Source organism: Tyto alba, unplaced genomic scaffold, assembly GCF_018691265.1.
Source record: "Tyto alba isolate M040663 unplaced genomic scaffold, T.alba_DEE_v4.0 Super-Scaffold_38, whole genome shotgun sequence".
Classification (NCBI taxonomy): Eukaryota; Metazoa; Chordata; class Aves; order Strigiformes; family Tytonidae; genus Tyto; species Tyto alba.
In genome coordinates, this window is record NW_024881313.1 from 9,041,332 (window position 1) to 9,066,693 (window position 25,362).

The 25,362-nt window shown below is 34.7% G+C and overlaps 1 protein-coding gene across 2 annotated transcripts in view; it reads right to left on the reverse strand.

Moving 5' to 3' along the window:
• AHR (aryl hydrocarbon receptor) overlaps window positions 1-25,362 on the reverse strand; it is a 66,511-nt gene that overhangs the window by 22,053 nt on the left and 19,096 nt on the right. For both annotated transcript variants that reach the window (XM_042801799.1, XM_042801798.1), the window contains one exon: window positions 2,808-2,923. In XM_042801799.1, coding sequence (XP_042657733.1) covers window positions 2,808-2,923 — 116 coding nt within the window. The remainder of the gene's footprint in view (window positions 1-2,807; window positions 2,924-25,362) is intronic.

Genomic DNA, 25,362 nt, shown 5'->3' on the forward strand with positions numbered 1-25,362 from the left:
TCTTTATTATGCAAAATTATTGTTACATAGAAAATGTTAAGTGAAGTATATCCTATATCTTACTGTAACAACATAATATATTTTTATTATAAACCAGCATAATTCTTCCAAAAACTGTAACTCTCAGTCTCACACTATGGTTATCACTAGTTGCTTTTCCATATTTTGCATAGATATGGTTTTACTATTTCCTGTTCTTTTACTAATACAGTCTAATTAAATTAAATATCTGATTAAATGCCTGGTCTTCAAATGCTGTGAAGCACTCCTATTTAATGTATAGACATTTCTCAATCTATTCTCATGAACAGTTGTGAACTCTGTAAAAACTCCTCATATAAGTTCGGTGACCTTTATCTGAACACAGCATGATCTAAAAAAATAATTCTGAAATTAAATAGCATAGCTAGTCCTTGGTTTTGATAAAGTTCACAGTAATTCCAAGGGAGCAGAATGTCGCAATGGCAGGTGCTTGTGTCCTCTGCTGACCGCAGGGCATTTCATCTCAAGTGGTTGATATAAAAAGCCTGCAAGCTGCACGGTATCTGATTCTGGCCCCCATGTTAAAATTGGTTATTCTGCTCTGCTTCGTACAAAGCTATGTACAGCTCCTGTACCTGGAATTCAATCACATGTTACAGTGGCTCTGGTATGCAGTTCATCTTGAAGCAGGATTGTTACTACAGAAATCAGATGCCTCCTGTAAACCAAAAATTATGTAAAACGCAAGTTGTTTGACCAAAAATCAAATCCAAGAAATTACTGGAAATTCCTTAAAACATGCAGGTATCCAGAATATACCAAATAAAGGGGAGACAGGTTCTGACCAAGATTTTGGCAAAATGCAATCCTAAAATAATTATCTTTAAAGGCTTAATGATATTTCTCAGTTTATTATTTTGGAGCATTGGAGATAATATTTGTGCTTCTACAAAAGTACTCTCAATATTCTTAATACAAAGGCAATTACAAAGCTGTTCACTACTGGGGAGAATTAAGATATTTAAAAAATTTCTTAGAGATCAACATTTGACTTGTACTTCCTACCATAAACTTGCTTAGACTGTAATAGATTATGCATCTAAAATAAGAATTTGAAATAATTTAAATAATTTTAAAGGAGATACAGCTTAATTTTAAGGAAGACATATCTATGTGTTTGATCTCTACTTCTATAATATATTGTCTTGGTAAGACAGTATCTATACTGGTAATTAAAGGCACAATTTTCTGTTTGTTAGGAAACAAGAAAAAACATCTAATGAACAAATAAACACAACAGTAAACAATGTAGTATCTATTCATACCACCTTTGCGAAAAACAGAGAGAGAATAAAAAGGAAATGTTCGTCATCAGTTATAATTTATGGAAACCTGTGTGACTTAAAAGGATTCTGAGCTTTAGCAGAAGGGAAGGCTTTTACCAATATTTACAGCTTACCAATGCTCAGTATCTCGTAGAAAATTCCCACTTTCATCATGCATCATTTCTTACATTCCCTAAGAAAACTATTTACATATTAATTCTCATGATTTTTTTTTAGATATTTAAAATATTTACAAAACAAATTAATTTAAGAAATTCAGTTAATCTACTTACTTCACAAAAGGGGCAGAATTTACAGTAACAAGTGTATCACCCATTTAGTTTTCATACTGGAAATAAGTTTGCTAACGCAGTTACCTCATATAACCTCCATTCAGAAACATAAAAAATATCTGTTTGATGTGAAATCTAGTTATCTCCAATATAAACCATATACTGTATCTTTTTAGATAATTTCTGTTTAAAAGAAAGCTGTTCACCTGCAGTAACTCTGAAACAGTTCTTTGTCGTACTTAAGGTTAGAAATTACATACATATCCTAGTTTTTTAGTTGGTTAAGAAGCAATTTTCAACTAGCATTAGTATACAGTAATTGTTTGTGGGATTCTTAGAACCTGTTATCATTTCTACCCTTTGAACAGTTAAATTAATTTTGTTCTAAGTAAACCATTGGCTCTGACTGACCTAATGATTTGCCACTTCTGATAGATCCATCAGTGTGAAACCTGTGTACAAGACACGTTATCAACATATCTCAAATGGAGCTGCAGGTCACAGTATAATCTATTTTGCGAAACTAATTAGAACATTGGAAAACTTATATTAGTAATTTATTGAGTTTAATCTGGACCTAGTATTATATTATTATATTTCATGTACTTTGACACTCTAGGTCATTAAAACAGACTATAAACCAGCCTATATAATTTTTAAAAGCCTTATTTTTTATTAATACTTTCCATTAGTACACATTGCTAAAAGTATTTGAAAGTATTTTAAAATTTATCCTGAACCTATACTATGAACTCTGAGTTCTTTCAAACCACTGAGAAAGCAAGAAGCTCCAGCAAGCCTGAAGTCTTTAAAAGATAAATTGCTTTTTTTAGGCAATTAGTCACTAAATTTACAGTAGATGACTAACTTATCTGACCATTATGAAGATTGTTTCTTTCTATTAATATCTTTATTAACAATAGATGCAGAGAAATGTGAAAAAAACAACTCTAAGAAATTATTTAGGAAATGTTAAGAGGACACTGTAGTCTAACCAAAGCCTCTACTACCACCAGAGTTAAGTGCAAGAGCTGTATAGTATTAAGCAAAAGAAAATGAGGAAAGAATTTCACAATAGGAAAACTTCCTTTTTCAATCTCATCCACGAATGACTGGTACATTAAATACAATATAATATTTTTTTCGATTTTTTTTTTTTAATTAAAAAAAGTAAATCTTCATTTAATACATCCAGGGCAAAACATACCTGCAGTAAGAGTTCTCCTTCCAGGATCTGCATCCCTTCTCCACGTTTTGCCGTTCTACAGTTTTCCTGAATGCCATTTCTTTCTGGTCTTGAAGAGTTAGAAGATTTTAATGCAACTGGAAAAAAGAAAGAAAAAAGTTGAGTGATCTTTGAAAGATTCGCTGGAAATTTATGTGATGATGTACCATTTTGTGTAAGAAAAAAAAAAATTTAAAAAATTTTTATAAAGTCAATCTAACAAAAGACTTCCGTTTCAGTGTCAGACTTTTTCTTTACTTTTAGAGATAACCTTCAGATCTGTTGTCCATCTCCTTTCTAAACTATAATACTTTCACAACAGAATCAGTATTATTGAAATCAATGTAAATCTCATTATTCCTTTTTTTTTTTCTTCTCTTTACTACAAGGCTCACTTTTAGTTTGTCACTTGTCAATTAAGGACATTTTTTTTTTTTTCCATACAACCACCTCCCGTATACAACAACTTGATAACAACTCTGCATTAAGTCATCACAACATTTACACTTTATTCCATCTAATTTCAGACATCAAACTGGTACTTCAGATATAAGCCTGCTCTAGACCTAAAGTTCCCTTCAGAGAAAGGAAGGAAAGAAACAGGAATCCTAAATGCATATTACACATTAAAGAAAACAAAGAAATTTATTTCAAACAAAAAGGCTTTTTTTTTTCCTGCCACAGTTAAATTTTAACCATGTAAACAATTAAGTAAACTTTCCAATTTCAGATAAAATACTATAATCTGAAAAAAGTCTGAGTGGGTCTGTAGTGTCTAACCAGTTTAACACTACTTGAGTAATTGTACCTTAAACCTTTACCATAAAGCTAAACACCACCCGCCAACCCCAAAATTTCTAAGCTGCAAAAGGAAATTTTTAAAAGCAACTGCACTTCTGCAAAATACCAACAGTTTATCTCATAATGACAAGATATTCACCCTAAATTCCAGATTCAACCTGCTGAAAACCTTCATTTTTCAGCTGCTCAGAACTTTAGTCAAGAATCCTGAAGAACTCCTGTTCACTCACTTTTCAACTAGGTTAAACGATACTTTACACTAAGTATATTAACTGAAAGATAAATTATGCCTTTCAGGTTTTTTTTAAGTTCCTGCTGCAGCTAACAACTTTCAAGCCAGACAGTTTTCATTAAAATATCCCTCAAAGGCACCGCAGAGGAAAAACATGCTCTAAAAAGACATTAACTGATTAATCAGCCAGGAATTTATCTGAGGGTTTGCTTTGAAATTAAAACCTTAATGCTCTTCTTCCTACCAGATAGTCAAAAAGTCCTGTAATAGCCCACACAGAGTTGCAACTGGAAAGTAATTTTAAATTCAAGTGGAAGATGTAGCAATATTTTTTTCCTAAGCATTATTTTTAAATAATATCTAGAATATTTACTAAAAAACCCTGAAGTCCACTGACAGTAGAAGAAAACTTCTTATCCTTTTAATTTACATTGTATGATTATTAAGAAAGCCCAAAATCAGCTGAATTAGAACCTACATCTTTTGCAGAAATCAGAATGTGGATGAAATCACGCTGTTGTAAACTGAGATGGATGGAAAAATGCTGACAGCCTGGGTTTAAAAAAATTGAAGATACAGTGGAAATTACAGCTGTATACATCATTGGATGTATACAGCTCCTGAAAAAAAAAAAAAATAGAAAATATACCTTGTTCTGATAGATAAATCACAGGCCTGCCATTGCCTACTATAAGCCATTCAAGTCACTGGAGTTTCTCCCTCAACATCCATAGCTAGGGTAAAGAGATCACACTACAGGGGAATTCACATTCTAAGACTTTGGAGATGCATCACTAAGTGACAGCTCTAACACACCCAGATGCTTTTAAAAATCACTTTGGAAAATCAGTCACTGTTCAATCTATGGAAAGGAAAATTGTTATCATCCCAGTTCTCGATTAATAAAGGGGCATCAAAACTAAAGTGCAGATGTTGCTTAGGTAGGTGTGGTCTTCTGTTGATTTCATGAAAACTAAATTCCCTTTATTAAATAAAAATTAAATTTTGTTTAGCTGGTACTAGAAAAAGCCAATTTCACAAAAATCAAAAGCCAAATCAGCTAGAAGCACAGAAAACCAACAGCAAAACTGTTTTCTTTTTAGGTAGAAGTGATAAAAATCTAAATAATAATGTAGAAAAAAAAAATCAGGAAATATGACCAAATATTTCTATTTAATACTTCTGAGAATAACGAGTGAGACATTCACATTTCATGAAGAAAGTCCTTTTAGTCCAACAGAGCTAAATAGCAGTGACTGAATATGGATATTTTGGATCAACAAGACTTGATAAATTTTAGTCAAGGTTTTAGAAACAGCTTGTTAAATTTCCAGCTGGGGAGATAAGACAATGGAATGAGTGATACAGAACTTTGAATAATAAATATTTAAAAGGAAGTAGTATTAAAAAACTAAAAATCAGTATTCAAACCAAGCATAAACTTTTATTGAAGAAATTATAAATGTAACTTGTAAAGTTTACAATGCTAATATAATTAAGGTATAGTAATTACCAGAGCTGTGTGATTATTCTTCTTTATAAACAGTCTTCAAGAAAACATTAAAAAAAAATTGCTGGTAAGATTTTAGGTTGACACAAACACTATGAGAGTAATAACCAGAGACAACCCAGGTCCCTGACACCGACCAACCTTGGCTACCTGGGCACAAACTTGCAATGTGTAGTCCAATACAGTCAAATCAAAGGCTACCAGATCCCAACAACAAGTGGCCTTACAGTATGGGAGGGCCATCTCATGAAGCAGGAATTCTGAAAAGACTTAGTCACAGCACACAGTGCTGTAGCCCCAGACAGACCAGCTAAAGATATAGTAACAGATGATGATAAGGAGAACTAAAACTAAAAACTGTAACTCATCCAAAGGTAGTATTACAGTCAACATCACTTAGTTTAAAATCAGCCATGTATTCTGCTACTTCTCAATATCTATGTCACTCATGTAGTCACAAAAAATAATCCAAATAGTTCATTTCTTTATCATCTTTGAATCTCTGAATTAAGCACAACACATTTCTGCCTATCCCCTCTTACTTTTCAACCACAGGAAATTAAAATATGAATAGTCCCACAGAGTAAATAGAAAAAAATCTGTACATATACTCTAAAATACATGAAAGACACAATCAAATTAATTCTCAAAATTTCCTATTAATAAATTTAAAGCAACAAAAATAAAGCAAGGTTATTGGTTTGTTTGTTTTTTGTTTTTGTTTTTTTTTTTTTTTTCCAGGTACGAAAAAAGAAAAATTCTGCTACACAATTTTAGCAAGAGGGCTAGATTGTAAGCACATGCTTTCCAAGTAGGTTAATGATTGTCATTTAATCCTGTGTCCAGAAACAAGCATCATTTCCACTGCCCAGACTTTCCTGATTTGAAGTAAAAGCTAAATCCCAAAGACAACAAAACTAGATAGTGACCTTTAATAGGTTTTCCTAGACACTGAACAACGTTATAGTTTCTGGTACATTTGTTTTACGGTTGTGAAATGCTTTAGCACCCAAATCAGCAAACATAAAAGATAGTCAATTTTACATTACGTCTAACAAAGACAAATTAAATAACAACGGTATCATCAGTGTTTACCAGCTTCTTATCTCTGGTTCTAATTGGTACATTCAGGTGATGAGATTTGTAGAGAGACATAGTATAATTTATTAGAGTAACAGTATGACGGGGGGTGGGGAGTGGGTAAATCTAACATACAACTACTTCAGGTCTGGAACAGAATTCAAGCAGTTGAGTTCTAACTACTGCCAAAAGCCAACTTTCATTTTAAAACAATGTAAGTATTCATTGAAAAATTATTTTCAATACCTCGGGACAACAGGCATTGAGCAGTCTTCCTTCTTTCCAGGGAATAACATTCAATATGAGAAACTACTTTGGGACATATCCTAAACTGCATGAGTTATAAGCAGAGTGCTGAATCAACTGATGATACATGATAGATTAACTTCATGAATTATCCTTTGAGATATTCAGAAGTTAATCAAATATGAGGAAAATGATTTAAAAAAAAAAAGTCTATCCACCATCTTGCTTAATCTCCACGCTATCCCCCAAGAGAGGCCCTAGACCAGGATGAAAAGCGCCTTTTTCACCTTCAAACACTTGATTTCTAGGGCTTCTACTTAATAAATATGCTCCCCCCAGCTGCAACCCACAGCAACTGGTGTCCTTTTCCTTCTGGGCTGTCACTCCTATTCTCAGCAAGAACTTCAGCCATCATTTCCTCACTTGACAGCCAGCTGCTTTGAAGTCGCATCTCCACTATTTCATCTAGTTCAGCTTGCAAAATCAATGAACATGCAGCCATCTGTAGCTACCACAGCACCTTCAGCAAGAATCCTGTAAATGGAGATTCCTCACTTTACCAACAAGTTAGAACAGTAGAGAATTACAAAATTGTCACAGAGCAAGTGCAAACACACTCCACTGACATACTCGAGAGGGCACTACCTGTACTAATTGTTGCAAAGTTAATAAAGTAACTGCAGATGCGGAGAATTCAGCATAAGGTATATGTCAGCAATGATTTAGTCAAATTTCTGATGGGCATTCATATAGAAGCCTCATTTAACACACAAATACTTGAGCTACTTTACTATTACTTTAAGAAAATAATATTCCAGTTAATCTTCTTAAAGTAATACAGAGAGGGTTTCAAAAACCATTCCAGTTCCCCTTTCCATAAAAGAAGTGACACTCCTACAACACTTGTACCAATGTTCAAAAGGAATATAAGTAAAAATGAAATCTAATAAAAATGCCTTTAACCTGCATGTGACTACTGTCTTAGGGAATATTCACTTGTCTGACCACAGAACAGGAGATGAGAATCCCTAGCATTGTATATCAGGACACTGGCAACACTCAACTCAGCCAAATCAAGTTCTATTATACTGTTTTTCTCAAATCTAGAAATGACTTAATTTGAAAAAAAAAAAAAAAGTGCATTTTTGCAAAGCATAAGAAAGAACAAAATAAACAAGAAAAAAAAATAAAGCTAATTTTTTCTTTGTTGAGTGAATATAGAAGTTTTTCTGACATAAATGAAGAAAACAGACCACGTTTGCTGGTGGTCAGCCATGGATTCTGGAGAGATTATTCTCCATTGAAACCTCAGCATTCCCACAGCAAATGTCTCATTATTATTAAAGAAGTGAAGAAATGTACGATTAAACAGACTTCCCTTCTCAAAATTCGACTAAAACATCCACATATTATAAGAGTGCTGAATACAAACTGATTCAGTGATCGCCGTCTGAAAAGCTTCATGAAATCCATACTAAGATACTCTGTGGTTAGAACCTTTTCTCTTTTCTACCTTTCTTCCCCAAAGAAAAAGCGTAACAAAGTTTTTGTGAAGTCATGGTAGCTCACCACAGAGAGGTGCAGAGAAAGGAATATACAAAGGATACCAAATTTTAACTGGGCCTTTTAAAATCATATTGAGATGCAACAAATTTAATAAATCAAGCCGGAGATAATTTTTACTTTTACTTGAATGATCTGCTCAAGACTAAAACCGTGTTGAAGTAACACTTGCCTAATATCACAAGTATATCATTAGCACATCAGTCATGCAGTCCTGGAATTTAATCTTAAAGAGCTTCCCAGAACTGCTTTATATCAAATTTTGGCACAGTTCCCACAATTCAGCCAAACAGGTCAAAGTTTGCAGTCAGAGCCAATTTAGACTGTTTCATAACCTTTTCAGTAGAATTATAAATTCAACTAGCCTGTTCTAGATTACTTTAAAAAACAACAGTTCTCATGAGGGGGGTGGTCTTACTTGCTTCAGCAACAAATGCTAACCTCCAACACAAAGTTCACCAGCCAAAACAAGACAAAAAAGGCAGCACAGAGAAAACAGAGTTTAATATTAAACGCTTGCCTAAATCATTAACATACGCTAAACTGTTTATACTGGCAAAAGATCCATTTTAAGTGGGAGAAAGTATTATATATATCCGTGTATCTGTATGCAACTGTAGCTATCTGCATTACTGAAGATTGTATGAAATATTTTGCACCTGCTACCTCTAAGACTGTAAAAGGAAAAATGTTTATGAAAGTTCAGTAACACAAAGAAAAAGATACAATTAATGATTATTTTTAGAAAGATAAACCATGCATTGACTGCATAGTTTGTAAACAGCTACACTCTTAGATACCATAAACGGTACGTTTCATTAACAATACTTGCTAAGGATTGCTCTGTAATTAGAGATATAAGAGAAAATAAATACAATTCAGAATGATCATACCTGTATCTCTAAAATTTTAGTTATGTTACACAAAGAGGTAAGAGGCTGCAGGTACAAGTAAAACATGTTACATACGGGGAAAAAATTTTCACCATATTTTGCATACTTAAGTTTTGCATTTCCTATCCCTTCATAAATGAAGTTTGAATAATTTTCAAGACGGTAGATATAAATAAACAGTAGAAAGCTAAAAGCCAAACAAGTATTTATACTAAAGTACTACACACACAAAAAAAAAGCAGCAATGTATGGTAGACACATCCTTGGTTTTAATATTGACAAGTTTTTAATATTGAAGAGTTGCATATTTTCATTTTCTAATTCCAATATGTTGACCTTCAATTATTCTGCCATCTACTAACAATTACATCTGAAAGCTGTGATATGCATCAGACTATTTCTTACATATCTGAAGAAGAAACAATTTAAGGGCAGTCTTCCTTGTAAATTGCATTAGAATTTACAATACAGCTTGTAAATTACAGTAAACTATGGATGGATGGATAAATATAATGTATTTTCCATTACTATCAAAACACCAAAACATAAATACATTAATAAAAACGCAAAAAAATACATCACTATTCTGACACAGTGCAAAGCAATATATACAGAAAACAATTTACAAAAATAGTCATGGAGGTTGAATAACTGGATTTTGTAAACATAAACAAAATAAGGGTGAAATTGTGTATTTGGAAGTAACCAGTAACAAAGTATACCTTTTTCCTCTTAAGCATGTGAATTACTGAACGTGCCAAATTACGACAATACTGGAATTGCTTTTGAAGAATAGAGTTTATTTTTATAGCCAAAAAATACCTATAAAACATATGGAGAATATGCAGAATATACAAACATATGCTGCCTATACTTTGATATTTCCATAACAAAAGCCAAACAAGGGTTAAAAAATTAGTAACAACCAACCTTCAACCCCAGAGGACATGGTGCTTTGATTCATGAGCGTATTTTCAGCTAATGCTGAGACATATAAACATGTCTACGTATTTAGGAAAAGCAGTTAAAAGAACCTATAAGCCATGGGAGGCAGGCATTTCCTGATTTGGTCTCAAAGAAATTCATGGTTCAAGAGAGAAAATGCCATAAAGCAGCTATCGTAAGAGGATAAATCATGCCTCCATGAATACTTTCAAAGAACTATTAGTAGGTTATGGCTGGTGAAGGAAGAAAAAAAGAGACTGAGGAGGGATAACACTTTCACCAGAACAGGTTTTAACAAGAGAGATTGGAGAAAAAAAAAAAAAGCCTGAAAAAAAGATTTTTCTACTAACTAAAAAAGAAGAGAACAAGGGTAAAAAGTAAGTGCTCAGGTTCTGGGAATTTTGTGGGCATTTGGGAGTCAGTAACTTAACTGCTGTACAGATACAGATCACCTACTGATGTGTACAAATCCCTAGAAATCAAGAATTTCCAGTTGTGACTCGTTTGCAATGCAGATTTTGTGCCAGCGACTCAAACCAGAGCCCCTCAGTTCCACAGATCTGCACTGAACATGACGCAAGTTCTGTGCATGTGCACTCCTCAATCTTCAGTCATCCAGTACTTTCTAGTTTAACCCAGTTTCAAACCAAGTAAAATGCAAACTCATCAGCTATACAATCAGACACGGCAGAGAGAGCACTAGTCTACCCAGCTGTGAGGATGCTCAAGTATACAAAAAAAAAATCTTGAAGGGAGGAAAAAATGTAGGATTTTCCCCCAAATGGTTAGGCTAGAGCGAAAACAGAAGAATAAAATTTTCATCTATAAAGTGGATGATTCTGAAGGTTAAAAGTGCCTTAATACAAAAGGTTTCAATAGAAACTATTAGGAACCCTTAGGGGTTGCCACCAAAGCAACTACTACAATAAAGCCGTATTTGTTTGCTAGACTAAAGAGAACTATTTATATTTTTGGCATAATGAAGATAAAGAACTTCCAATATTAAGGTTCTATTAAGAATCATCCCTGAACATTTCACAGGCCATGGATGAAAAAAGACTTACAAAACAAAAATAAACCAGCAAATATTTTGTCAGCATTGGACTGCTACAGAACTCAAGGTACAGCTACAGAACTTCCCAAGGGTCCACTGTACTTACACTTCAGACATATCTTCATACATATTTTACACTCAATAACAGAAAAGCACAGAAGTTGTATGCATTACTTGAACTGCTGCAGGAGTCTAAAATATTCTCTTCATTGCAATTAATATATAACAAATATACATGAGGAATAAAACCAGTACACAACATTTTTCTCAATGCCAAGTACCATGATTTTTGAATGTGTGATATTTCAGCTTCACCCAACAAAACCCATCTAATTTTAAAATGACCTTGGGTTTCCCCCACTATACAAAAAAGGTCCAAAGTGCAAAACATTATTTTCCATTTATCTGTGATCAAATACTATGCTTAAATAATTTATCACAAAAGCTATTTTTGGCATAAGGAAGTCTGTTGCTTGCCCTTTCAGAATTGACATGTCTGTGAGCTCAGAACAGTGCTACTTGGTTTCCAGGTCTATGGCAAGGATACATTTCCAATGTTCAGAGTTATAAATCATAACACGGACAAAAACTTGGCAGGAGTATCACCTTTTTTTCTACCTAAACTTCAAGCAAATTTCACTGGCCAAGACTCAAAGGGAGTTGTGAATTTCCCAGAAATTACATTTCTGGATCACAAGATTATTTATGAGACAGTAAATGAGTTTATTGTTCTACTGAAAAAAAAAAATATTTTTTTTTAAATCTAATTTTGCCGCTTGGTAAAATTTGCCAACATCAGCAACAAATGAAAACAGAAAGAAAACTTTCAAAAAATTTCAAAACACTTGTGTACACCTTTTGTTGATAAACCACTTATCCTGGGATACTGTAACATAATATTTTAATCACCCTTTCTTTAGTGTGGTTTTGATATGTTATACTTGAACACAACAGGTATTTGAATGTGACTTCTATGAAGAAGATTTTAATTTGTCATTTTTGTCATTTAAATAATTATTAAATGTCATATCTATAGAAAAAACCCAATACAAATGCATATCAGCAACTTTTTAAAATTTCTTAATGTTACACAAGGTGAACCAACAAGTTGGTAACTTACGTGCCATTTTACAGCATGTAAAGTTATGTGTTTACTGAACCACAATTTCAGTCATAAAACTCATTTATAATAAAACAAGGAGATACATTTTAATAGTTTGTTGTACTGACAAGCCATTGTTCTGCTAAGTACGTAACTACATGGGTAAATACTGAACAGGAAGAAGAAGAAAATCATAAACCCCTTTTTTCTAGCACATAAAATATGGGAAAGCCTATATGAAAAAGCTCCAGCTCTCCCTGGTATTATTTTTATATCAGCAGAAAGCCTCTTAGAAGAAATGAACCTTAACCTTGCTCTGCTACAGAAAGCTGAACAGGTAATGGCAGGTAACCAGGACAGGAATTAGATCTTACCTAGTGAGTTTGTTTATCGTGGGCTAAATGTACAACAACTTCCTGAGCTACAATTTGAACAAGACAGTGGGTTTCCACTGCTATTTTGGAGAAACATCACAAATTTTATGGTTAAATATCCTAAAAGAAAGACGTTTTAACTGCAACAGTCTCCAAAAGTGACTGCTGTCTCTCCCCATGGCTTCATCATGGCAGTGTTGTAAGACAGCAGAACTATGTATCCAAAAATGAGAAAGGAAATAAACAGTAGAGCATCTGTGGCATGGGTATGTTTTTCACATGGTAACAGACACTGTTACACTTTCTAAGTAAATATAGGATTATAAACTTCACTACAGCATATAGACAGGGCAGGGTATATGATGGACAGGCCAGAAAGAGAAAGACAGGCTGAAGACAAGGAGGAAGTTATCAAAAATATGTCTCAGTGTTGAGAGGATGGATGGTTTTGTGGTTCTGACAGAGTCTTCCTGTGTGATGTGGTGGAAATCATACAAGCACTTCATTTTCTTAACCGTGAAACTGGAAAAAGAGTACTTCTAACTCCAGCAGCACTGCAAGCATAAATGCAGTAAAGATTTAGAAGTTCAGATTCTTTAATTGGGAGAGATTTTAGTACCTCATATGAAAGTCATATTAGATAATGCATAGTTTAAAGCTTATGATTGCACAGTATTTCAGTATCATCTTTCCTGACAACTTTGGTTAGTTATACTGAACTGTAAAGTTGATGAATTAAAGACCTATGAATGGTTATAGACTAAGTATAACAAAGTGAAAATTTCAATGGCTTTCTACATAGAGAGCAGAACAAAGGGGGGGAAAAATGTCATACTGGATTTCATCCCATGAATTTTTACTGAAGACTGTGCTTAGGAGGTCACACAAGACTGTGTTTTTGATGAAGTATCAGAAAGCAGAATTGGCAGCAGCGAGCATTATATAACTTATGTTTTTAAGGGTTACTGTTAGGCCCTAAGCAGAAGGGAAGGCGAAAGGGCAAGGAAGGATGTACAGGTGAGGAATTGGAGCAAACAGGCTAAACTCTGGAAGAAGAGGACTTAAGGGAAAGAGGAACCTCTCCTCCCTCCTGCAGGGATACATTTCAGAGGGCCTGTTTTAGTCAGAATCCACCAGTGAACCTGTGAACACTTCCATTTCCAGACAGAATTGGCCTGATAAAACCACAGAGAAACCATGGGTGTAAGTTTTACAAAGCTTATTCCATTAATTCTAACATTAGAGTATTTTATACTAAATATTAAAATACATCTTAGATACATTACACAGTATTAACACACACTTGCTACTGGACAACTCATTTACTAGTCTTTCAGTAAATTTCAGTAGAGTAGGAAGTGTATGAAGACAGCCGCAGTAAAGATAAAGGCTAGTTTGATTAGTGTGTTACCAGGCATATCTACCAGTTCTCATAGACAGACTTTTTTTTGCTTTAAAAATATTTTAACATATTTTATGTTTTTAAGATTAAAAATTTAATCTAGAGTTTTATTTATGATTGAAATAATCATTCCAGTTAAGGCTCTATTCCCAATAGTTCTAACCACAGAAATTATACATCCATTTCATAGCACTAGCTTTTCAGTAAACCAAAAGCTACATTAAATTGTCTCAATATTCTCAATATTTCCAATCTACTGCTGATGAACTGCCTCAGAAATCAAGATAGATACTCGAACAGCGTTCATTAGGCATCACCACTTAATTGCCCACCGATACACATAAAAAAAGAATGCTCCTGCCTTGAGAAGAGTGCCCCAGAGGGCAACCACACAAAAACAAAAGATGAGCGATAGTATCTCAGACTTCTAAAACAAGATTTCAGTTTCTTGTTGTATTTTCACGTTTTAGAAGAACTACATGACTTGTGTGGACTTGCAGAGTTTTTTGGTTGGGGAGGGGTTGGGATTTTTGAGGGTTTGTTTTTTTTTTGTTCGTTTTCTGTTTGTATTGGGGGGGTGTGGGGGTGGGAGTGGTGTGGTTGGTTGTTTTCAAACTACTTCAAAATACAACTTATTGTGAGTACCTGACAGCACAAGGAACCCTTCTGGAGTTGAGACACTACCTGGCCATGGAGTTGAAAAGGTATCCATGACGTGTTGTTGCAGTATCTTGTATCTCTGGAGTTGACTATTCTACACCACAGTTTAAAGGGGATTTCCATTCTTTTCCACATACCTTTGTTCCACAGTTTTACAGAAAAAAATGAGACTTTGCTAGATGTACAGAAAAAATGACCCATTTCACTGACTGTTTCACACACATTCCTTTCTTGTTTGGGAATTCTATATATTCTTATTTCTAAAGAAATTTGACATTTGAAAGGCTATATGTAAGTAATTACCATTTCCTCTCAGAATACTTTCTGAAGCATATTCAACCTTCACTGCAGTTGAAATGCCCTTAGAAAGCTAAGCTGGAAGGTGCAACGTCTTAAAGGAGACAAAGCAACATTTTCAGTCAGTAACTGCTGTAAGAATTTAAGACTTGAGAGGGACCACATCACCACAATAAACATCAAGCTAAATCTTAAGAATACTTAGTCTACTCAGTCCCTCCTCTTTTTTTTTTTTTTTTTTTTTTGTTAAATTCTGGTAAGGCTTATTTTGCTACTAGAAAACTTCAAATCTCCAGTGCACATTTTGTCATGTCCAGCTTACTTGTATGTCCTCCTGTGATAACACCATCCATTAACTTCAACAACTCTTCTCATGGAGAAGGGACAATACCTAGTATATTGATAGATATCAATCAAAACACCTACCTTTCATTTTGCCACACTAAACATGACAAACTCAGAGTCATCTCCTGTAACACATACTCTATAGGCCTCTCTGCACCCATTCCAATTATATTCATAAGACCATAACTTGATTTTACAAACTGAATGACATCTCTCTCTCTCAGATCTTCTAGAGAACCTCAGTTGTTTTAAACTGAATTTGATAAATGGAGTAACCACTTGTTATGGGAATGGACCACCTAATAGTATCTCCAAAACTGCTCCAGGAGACTCCACCAAAATCTTCAGAAGGAAGAAAAAAACCCAAACAACAGTCCTCCCCATCACTGTATTTAAGCCCCTCTAGAAAAGCCGAAAATAGCACAACTACAAGTTTATAAAAATACTTTTTATCAGTATTTATTAACTGTAGCTACTGAAGTGAAAAATATTCTTAACATTTTAGTAGGTGAACAATTAATGTCTGGCTCCCAGATTTCTGAAAACAGTTACATAATAGGAAATACTGTTTGAACATGGACAACTGTAATAGAGATCGATATGGCTACAGGCCAGCGTACTGTACAGCTCAACTCCAGATCCATAGAATGGACCTGATACATGACATTTGGTGTTCTATACCTAATATACTATTTAGAAACCTCGCAATCTAAATACCATACATACTTCAGTTTCCTAAGTTTTACCGTGAGGCCCACCACACAGAGCTGCCATACCTCTGTCTGGGTGGGAAATAATGGCTTGGTACCCACACTTCACCCTCACCCCAAGCATGATCCAGAACCTAGGTGTTCTCCTGACTCTCCTCCATATGGCATAAATCCATCTTCTGACAGCTGGTAGCCACTGATTCTTTTATAAGTCCGGAGAAAAATTACATAGCCCTTTTCTGCAGTATCAGGATATGCTAAACCCAGGTTTCATTCCGTCCTCTGCTACAGGTGGTTCCCACTCATTTCTTCCACTGCAGTAGAAGTCTTAAAGCTGGTGGTACAGGTAATACCTACTCTTCCTGTTACAATTTTTCTGTCATACGGAAAAGAATAAAAAAAATTTCCCAAGCCTGAAAGTTAAAATCTGAAAACAGGTTCCCAGATGGGTCACTAACCACAAAGGATAAGATCAATCCCTGATGCAGTCCCCACTGAAAGTGCCATTCTGCTCATTTATGGGATTGATGCTCATGGGAAATGCATAACCTAGTCCAGAAAACTCAGTCTTGAAAAGATTTTTGGATCAAGTAGGCTAATTAAGAGAAATCAGAAGTCATTTAACAGGGAGTATACTGAATTAATCTTGACAGCACATTTCTTGCAATGTAAAAAGTGTTTTTTAAAGGCTACATCAGCGAAGATACCTGCTCACACTGCAACAGAGAATATTGCCCACTGCAATAGAGAATTAGCATTCACTGATTTTGGCTTCCACATAGAAAAGAAAAACAGAAACAAGCTTAGAGCCAAAATTTGATGGCAGCTTTATTTATAATGAATGTAATAATGTGCATACATTTGCTTGTGAACACCTGCATGATATTAAACTTGTTTTTACAGTTACATAGATCGTTCAGGTTCTTACCAAGATAAATGTACTTTGGTTTCTTTGTTTCAAAAATTCAGTTAGAAGTTTGTGCCATGCCTTTATCAAGTATATTCAGATTCATATTAGAGTAAGCACAAATCAACTCCTCTTTTAATGGTGCCATCTTTTTTTTTTTTTTTTTTTGTAATCTTCTGCCAATATAGCGGAAGATCAAATAAAATAAAATCTAAACATGAGGTTTCACTTACCCTGCCACAAGAAATAATGTTCAAGGTGGCAAAGACAGATCTATTTGGTAATTATGTATTTTCTGCTAAATTGTTCCATATGCTACGAATATTTGGGATTTAGCCAGGAAGAAAAGCAAAAGCACTTCTGGTAGTTAAGCAGTTCCTCCCCAAAATGTGTGTCAAGTTATCTTTGCACAATTGATTCTTAGGTAAAAAGATTTATATTAACTATTTCTGTTCACTATGTTCACCAGAAAAAAAATGACACAATTCCAGAATTACATACATTTAGCTTAACAGTTTAAAAATATGAGAGAAAATTGTGCAATAATACTTTGAAGTACTCTATTGACAATTTCACTCAACTGACTCCATCAGCTTTACTAGGCTTTTTGAATATTTAACATTTATAAACAAACTCCTTCAACAATTGTCATTAATGGAAAGATATATTTTTATATAAAACAATCCAGTGCAGTTGCAACTATTCACTATCTGTTTGATCTTTTAATAGAAACTCCCATATTTACTCTCATATTTACAGTCTAAGATATTTACTTTATTTCTAAAATTAATCCATCTAACTAAAGATTAGATTTGATAAAACAGAATGAGAAACTATTAATAGTTTTAGTATACTAGTGAGAGAAATGCACAGAGGACAGATTACAAGATGACACGGAGATGTCCCCAGGATTCAGATGGTGACTGTTACTGATAGGAACACCCCACTTCCTTCCTGGATCCCAGGCTTTTGTGCAGGAGGGTTCTGAACTCATCAAGACTGTTCTAATTAGTGGTTATAAACTACATCATATTCTGATAATATTTTTTTTTTTTTTTCAAATATACTGCTGCTATGAAGTGTTTTGGTGAAATGAATACCAATTGATTCCGGGCACACCTATAGACTACTGCCCTGACCTGACAGGACAAAAGAAGGAACAGCAACAAGAGAATTTTTGGCAAAAGTGATATGCATCTCCCTTACTGCCTTACACGTCACTATTTCTGTAACAAAACTGCCAATCATAATTTAGGAAATTAATTTTACAATTACTTTTAATACACCACATAAGTTTATAAAAGGAAACAGAAGAATGTTTCTATTTCTCCAGAGTTGAAAATTTCTTTGAAGAGTTTGATAGCACTTACATACAAACAAATTTTGGATATAGTTTATTAATTCCGCAGTTCAGTTTCAGATATCTGCATTCCACATGAGTACGAAGTTGAATGATCCTCATTCTTAAAGCAAGACACAAGTAATAAGATGGAAACAAATGCAATGGTTCAAAGGACAGAAAGTTTTGCTTTGTGAAGGTAAGACAGCCGTCAAACACTACCCTGAGCTTGCTTTCCCACCTGAAAGTGGACAAGTCTACAACTTGGGTAGCTTTAGCAGGGGACATATTTGCCTTTAAGCTATTATAGTTCACAGCATATGGTGCTCATGTTAAAAAAAACAAAACAAAACAACAACAAACAGTGCTTCCCTAATAGACAACCTCTGCAACTCAACATTCACAGCCACCCAGCTTCAGCCATTGCTGGAGAGCTCAACTGCTAATGTGAGCCAGAAGCCCAAATAAAGTTTAACAGAACATACTTAGCAACATCAGCTGCAACCTCCCAATTTTGTAAGCCCCCTTTGCATACATTAAAAGATATCTGCAAATGTGATGGCCAAATATTAAATGTACTGAATCCAACATTACATTTATCAAAGAGAGCATAAGATGACCACTACTATCTTTTCTCTAAAAATGTTAATATTCCATAAACAGTTCTTAACTCTCCCTGACTAAAACAGATTTGATTAAAACAACTGAGCTGTGCAAGGCTTCTGAAAAAATTAGTGATTTATGTTATTTTACCAATTTAGAAAAAGTGAAATGAGCCTTTATGGTCTCCAGTTTTGTGACGTCTCAACTATGTGGTCATTAAAAAAAAAAATTGACCCTGCTAAAAGCATAATATCTGACTGCTATCTCAGGTATGCTTAAACACAAAGTTCAAGTGCAAAAGGGAATTTAAAATGCATATGCCTGGTGATGACCATACTAATGTGTGAACAGAGGATGGTACAGACCTGTACAAAGATAAAATTGCAGGTGGGATAGACATAGTTTGTTTTGCACAAAGCATATCCAGAACCTCTGAGATGGAACTCCTCTTGTTCAGTCCCATAAAAGACAGATATGAAATTCCCAGTCATTCCTTCTTCAGTACAGCCTCGCTTTCTAGGTCAGACAAAGTTATCATATTGCTATGAACTTTCCTAGACTACTTCTAGCTTTAGCAACAAAAGTAATTAAAAGAATAGTGTCTATAGTATCAGATTTGTTTTTCTGCTCTGCATACATGGAAGGTTGTGAAAACTACTAATACTTGCCTCTCTTCTCAAACATATCTGGCATAACTAAAGGGTGATTTATAAATAAACTAGATTGAGTTCAGTAATGTATTTCTAAAGAAAGGAACTATGGGTGTTTAGTCTAGTTAGTACTGTAGTAATTTACAACTTTATCCTTTTATGTACCAAATGGCATTTCCATCGTTAGATCCTAGTGCCAAAATAACCTATTTCATTCCAAACATTTAGCAGTATTACACGGACTATGCATACACAAATATATAGCTGCCAGCTTTGCAGAAAAAATTCAAGTGACAAAATACTTGACATCCAACCCGTTCCCTTGGAAGCACCTTACTCCACAAGCAAAACAGAAAAAGCTTCTGCTATAAGCAATTTCCTGCTCATAAGATTAAAAATAAAATTTGGGTATCACAGCTGATTACAACTTCCATTGTTGTATGGCATGAAAATACAAAAATAGCCAGCTTTTATAAAATTATTTATTTCCATCTCTTAGCTCCATTTATCTTGCGCATGTAAATTCCTTATGCAGAGCCTTTAAGTGGGGTGACAAGTCATCTTTAAATTCAGTTTGAGAAACATGCACTCCATTATCACATTCAGAAAGGAAACAGCAACATTTATTTTCAGAGAAGTAAATGAAAAAGTTGATGCTGTAGCAATGTTATTTTTGAACTTAGGGTACCAGCTAACAGTTTACCTGGTTGAGATTAACTTTTGACTTATCAGAAGCTACACATGTATAATTTAAGTGTAAATCAGTTAAGGCTATTATCAAGGAAAGAGAGTTCGGTCTGTGGTCTTAATATATGTCTAAATATAGTAAATATCCCATAATAAGGATTTTTTTTCCCTAGGTTGATTTTTAACAGAAAGTGGCATTTAGTGAAGTGCTTTGGTACCTACTGGTTGTAATGATGAAATCACAAACAAAAATACAAAGCTATTAAAGTACAGAACTGATTTGCTAGACATCTCACAGATGCTGCCAAATGAGCTACAACCTCTGTTAAGCATTAAATTTCTAATTAAGGGAGATTAAATCCTCCTGGGTCATATCATGGTGGTAATACTGAAATTGATAATCTTGACTATGTATCTTTCACTAACAGAAAGGAGAAATCTGGTCATGACATGAAGTTCGTAAACACCTATATGAAGACAGGAATTCTGGCCAGGAAAAGATCATGGACCCCTAGAAGGATGCCTGTAAGAATCATGTAGCTGTGGAGACACTGCCATCATGAAACTCTGAGTTAAAAAAAAAAAAAAATCTGAAAATATCTGAAATATAGCTGTGTTCTCACTGCTGTAGCTTGCTAAATAAATAAATAAAAATTAAAAAAAAAAAAAAAAAAGATTAAGGCAATTCCTCCAAAAGTCTCTTGTACCTTCCATTTACTTTAATATGGTTGTGGGTATGGAATTGGCCATTGCAGCCAAAGAATCTTCAGAATACTTGAAAGATACCTCGAGTATGAAAATATTTATATACAGTGTAAATTCCCATGTTTTATTTTCATCCTGAAAGGAATGTGACCCACTTTATGAAAGAGAGCAACTGTAGGCTTGGGGGCCATTACCAAATCTGAAGGGAGACAGATCTTTTCCCATATGATTTCACACAAATAAGATCCCATAAAGTTGCAGCAGCAGTGCTTGACTTTGAACAGCACTGAAAGATTCTGCAGAGACCATTTTCTCTGAAACACATTCAGAGCAGAAATGTTTTCTGAAGTTATAACCATCTAATAGCGTATCATTTGAAACTGTCCTCTTCCACATGACATTGCCTCCCCTCCCTGTTCATTTCCATTTATGTTCCTTAATCAGACAAGTCCTCTCCAAAAGATTATAAAGTAATTCACATACGGGTTTCCTATGAAAGAAGAGGCAAAAATGAACATGACTATATTCCTTCCCAGAACACTTAGGAGCTTAAACTGGGAAAATAAGGTGAAGGGCTAAAAAAAAAAAAAAAAAAGAGGAAGAGTCCTAGCTATTTATCACCAGGTTAGTCACTAACAGTCAGGTATAAGACCTCAGTTAGAGTAAGGCACAAAAAGACATCAAATAATATGTCCCCATTCTTGCAATCCATAGTGTTTCCCTCCATTAAAAGACAGAATGAAAACTGCCTATAAAATCTAACGGCCCTCCCCCAAAACATGTCTTTATATAGATGTAGTGACTCGTTTGAGCCACACTGTTTCAGAGATGAGATGCATTTCACAAAGCGACCTGCTCCTCAGCATTGCTATTTGAACTGAAGAATGAAAACATAAGCAAATGGTGGCACCAGAAACACACCTCCTTTGCACGAGACAAACAGACTGGAATAGGCATTGCTGTCATTTTATGTCACCTGTAAAGTAATCTGAAGTTGGGAGATATGGAATAGAAACACTTGACAAGGTTACTCTCAAATACAGCCATGTTTCCCCATTTTGTACAAGTTTTGTTGCATTCTTCCATTTTGGTCTAATTCAGACAGATTCAAACCCTGCAAGAAAAAAGCTGATAAGATTCGTCCACTGTTCTTGCCCATATAACAGGTAGAGTCTGATGCCATACTATTTTTAAAAGTTCGCCTGCTCAGGCAATTCCCCTTCTGTCATTAGTATCTCATACTTTCTTCTCGTAACTTAGAAGAGGCTTACTACGGTTTTTACATTATTAGTAATCCAACTCTTTGCCTGAATTATTTTTTCCTATATTCCATCATTCCATCTTTTTCCAAGCTTTCTTATTCCTTAATGTAAAATGTTCTTTTTTAGTCTATTTATGCTTTTAAACTTCTCACTCATATACAAAGACTTTAGAGCTTTGTTTCTCTTTTACCAGATGTCTGTTTTACTTCTCTGACCAAGCATCCTAATGATTTTGTAGAAGTGTCTTCTGCTTTTATCCAGTCTTGGCTCCAATTCCATTTTTTTTTTTTTTTACAGTCTATATTTTACTGGAAAAACATTTGCTGAAGAGGTCAAAAATACAATTGATCCACTTCATGCATTCATCACTTCTTGAAATTTTGCCCCAACTTTTGGTTCTCAGCATACCCTAAACACATTTTATGAGCAGGCAGATCAGATCCATTTGATGAAGCATGAGCTGCTTGCACACATAGGCCCGCTCTCACATTTTTTTTTTTGTTTGTTTTTACAATCAAGGCCTTTTATTGTTTACAGAAGTTAGCCTTCACTTGGCCTGTACAGCAAAACAAGATCAGTGTGGGGTTTTTTAAGGCTGTTCCTACTACTGCAAGTACTTTCAATTAAGCAAGCAGAAGTTGTGTCTGAGAAGGAAACCACCTTGCATAACATAGTACTCAAAAGTCCAGGCAATTAGCCACTTTTTTAAAAACAAAACAAAAAAACATTTTCTCAATTGGTGTTCTTCTGTATCAGTAATTCAAAAATGTTAAAACAGCAACAGAAACACTGTAACTTATCATGAACTGACACTGCCTAGTATCCTTCTTGTACAATTTGAGAAAAGCAAATGTCTATTTTGCTCTTGAATTCTGAAGCAATATTTAAGTGCTGGTTTTAAAACATTTTCAAAATACACAAATCAGACTAAATGTAATTGGAAAGCCTGTTGACAGTGTTCTGCTAGATGTTTCTTAATTCAGCTCAAATATACAAATCTCATAAAATCAGTAGTTTATCCTCAAAAACTTTTTGACAGAGATCTCTTGACTTTTGAGGTACCAGAAATGTCACAAGTCTGAAAAAAACCCCAACATTCTAGTGATAGACCCACTCAGCTGGAGAACTAGCATGAGCATCATCAGTTTAATGCCAGAGTTCTTACTGTGTCTTTTCTTCTCCTACCCCAACAAATCTACAAACTGTTGGCTAAATTCCACTCCTGAAGTCACAACTGCTACCATATATATAATTTACTGCTACCAAACAGTAAATTGTATTAGCAACTACAGAAAAAATATGATCAAAAGTAATGAATCATGGGGTTTTTTCCACATCTGTAGAATTAACTCCATTTTCAATACTTTGCATCATACTCTAAGTCCTCCATGTGAGATATCAGAAGAGGGGTGGTTTATTGAGTTAATTACATGGCAGATGATGTTAATCAACCCTACTGGCTTATACAAAAATGTCTGCTGCACGCTTAGAGCAAAATGCTTTGCAAAATGTGAGTTGCAGAGTAATTTAATTCTTTTCCCTACAATATCACACCCACAGAGTCAGTGTTTCGTTTAAAAGCATTAACAGTAGGTATGGCATTCTTAAATGTGGCTGAAGTTATGACACTGAAGATGCACACTGGTTTTAAAAGCACTTTACAGAATGAAGACATTAGATTTTACTAGATTTGCCTAACATACATACCATAAAGGTATAAAACCCTGTTTTAAAACATTCACATGACCCAAGAATTTGTAGTTTAATCAGACTGTGTATGAGATTTTCCTCAACCTTCATATGATACTTTCTTTTGACCCATTCCCAAAATGCAGTTCAGCAAGCCCTGAACTGTTTGTTGAAGCAGATTGGTGTTTCTCTTAAGATCATTAAAAGATTAAAATAAATATATATAAAAAAATCCTGTTAAAGATCTGAAAAAACATTATACACCACTGAATTGCTCACAACACTGACTAAAACCAACTCAAGCTCTGCTACACAGGACAGATGAACTCAGGTTTTTTGTATGTTCTTATCCTTTTAAATGTTGCTTTTCAAAGAAAGAGTAACAGCATTATTAAGTGTGGAATGTTAAGTGTTTATGCAGTAGTCTCTCTTAAATGGGGGACATATCTTCAGTTGCCACAAAGTGGTACTTAACACACTGCTATGTTTTCTTAAGTAGAAGGAAAAAAATAACCACCAAGTTGTGTATTTTCTTTCCTTAAGTGACTGAGTGATGATGAACTTAGTTCACAGCATGCTAATTAATCACTCCAGAAACACCACACTAAGTCAACATGTGCCTACCACCAACAATGAGAGCTCAGTCATTGCATTTGGAAGACACAAGGTCTTTGTTCACACAAACACTTGCACTACCTAAAGATGTTCCCAAACTGTGCTATGCAAGACACTCTAAAGTTAGTTTAAGGGTGTGGTAGGCATTAAGAGCCACCGCTCCCAAGATGGGGCAGAGGGGCAAGAGAAGAGAAGAGGAAAAAAAAAGAAAAAAAAAGTCAGAAGTCACAACCACTATGCAATAAAAGCTCACCCCCTTACAGCCTACAAGCACGCGTGTGTTTCTTGATCAGAGTACCCCCATCAGTCTCCCACACTGAGAGAATGTAAATGGAGACAGAATGAGGTTTATATGGGAGTTGAAAAGTAAGCAGCCATTTTTGAGAGCAAGGAGTAGGCAGAAGGTTACAGGACCATCAACTGTTGGATCAGAAACAAAGTATTGTCTTTGTCAGAGAGGGTCAGTGATATCTATATGCTGTCTAGGAATTTCTGAGCTAATATATCAGTGGTAGCTCTCTTCAATTTAAAGTAGAGCCTAGAGTTGAGAAAACACAACCCTGAAGAATGACTGTCCATGACATAGCTGTAATGCAGCAGAACATCAATTAACGTGCAATTTTTTTACAGCTAGCCAGTTGTAACTGGCTACCTGATGCCAGAATTTTAGTTCGGGTATGGGGGGAGTTGGTGGTGTTTTATTATTTTTTTTTTTAAAGTTACATGGGGAATGTAACTTTACTTTTGCTTTTATCATTTACTTTAAAACAGAAAAGTAAATCTCAGGAAACACGCAGTTGTTCAAATTTGTCAACTCTCACTTGGCCTTTGAAGCTTAACAACCACATAACAAACCATATACTGCT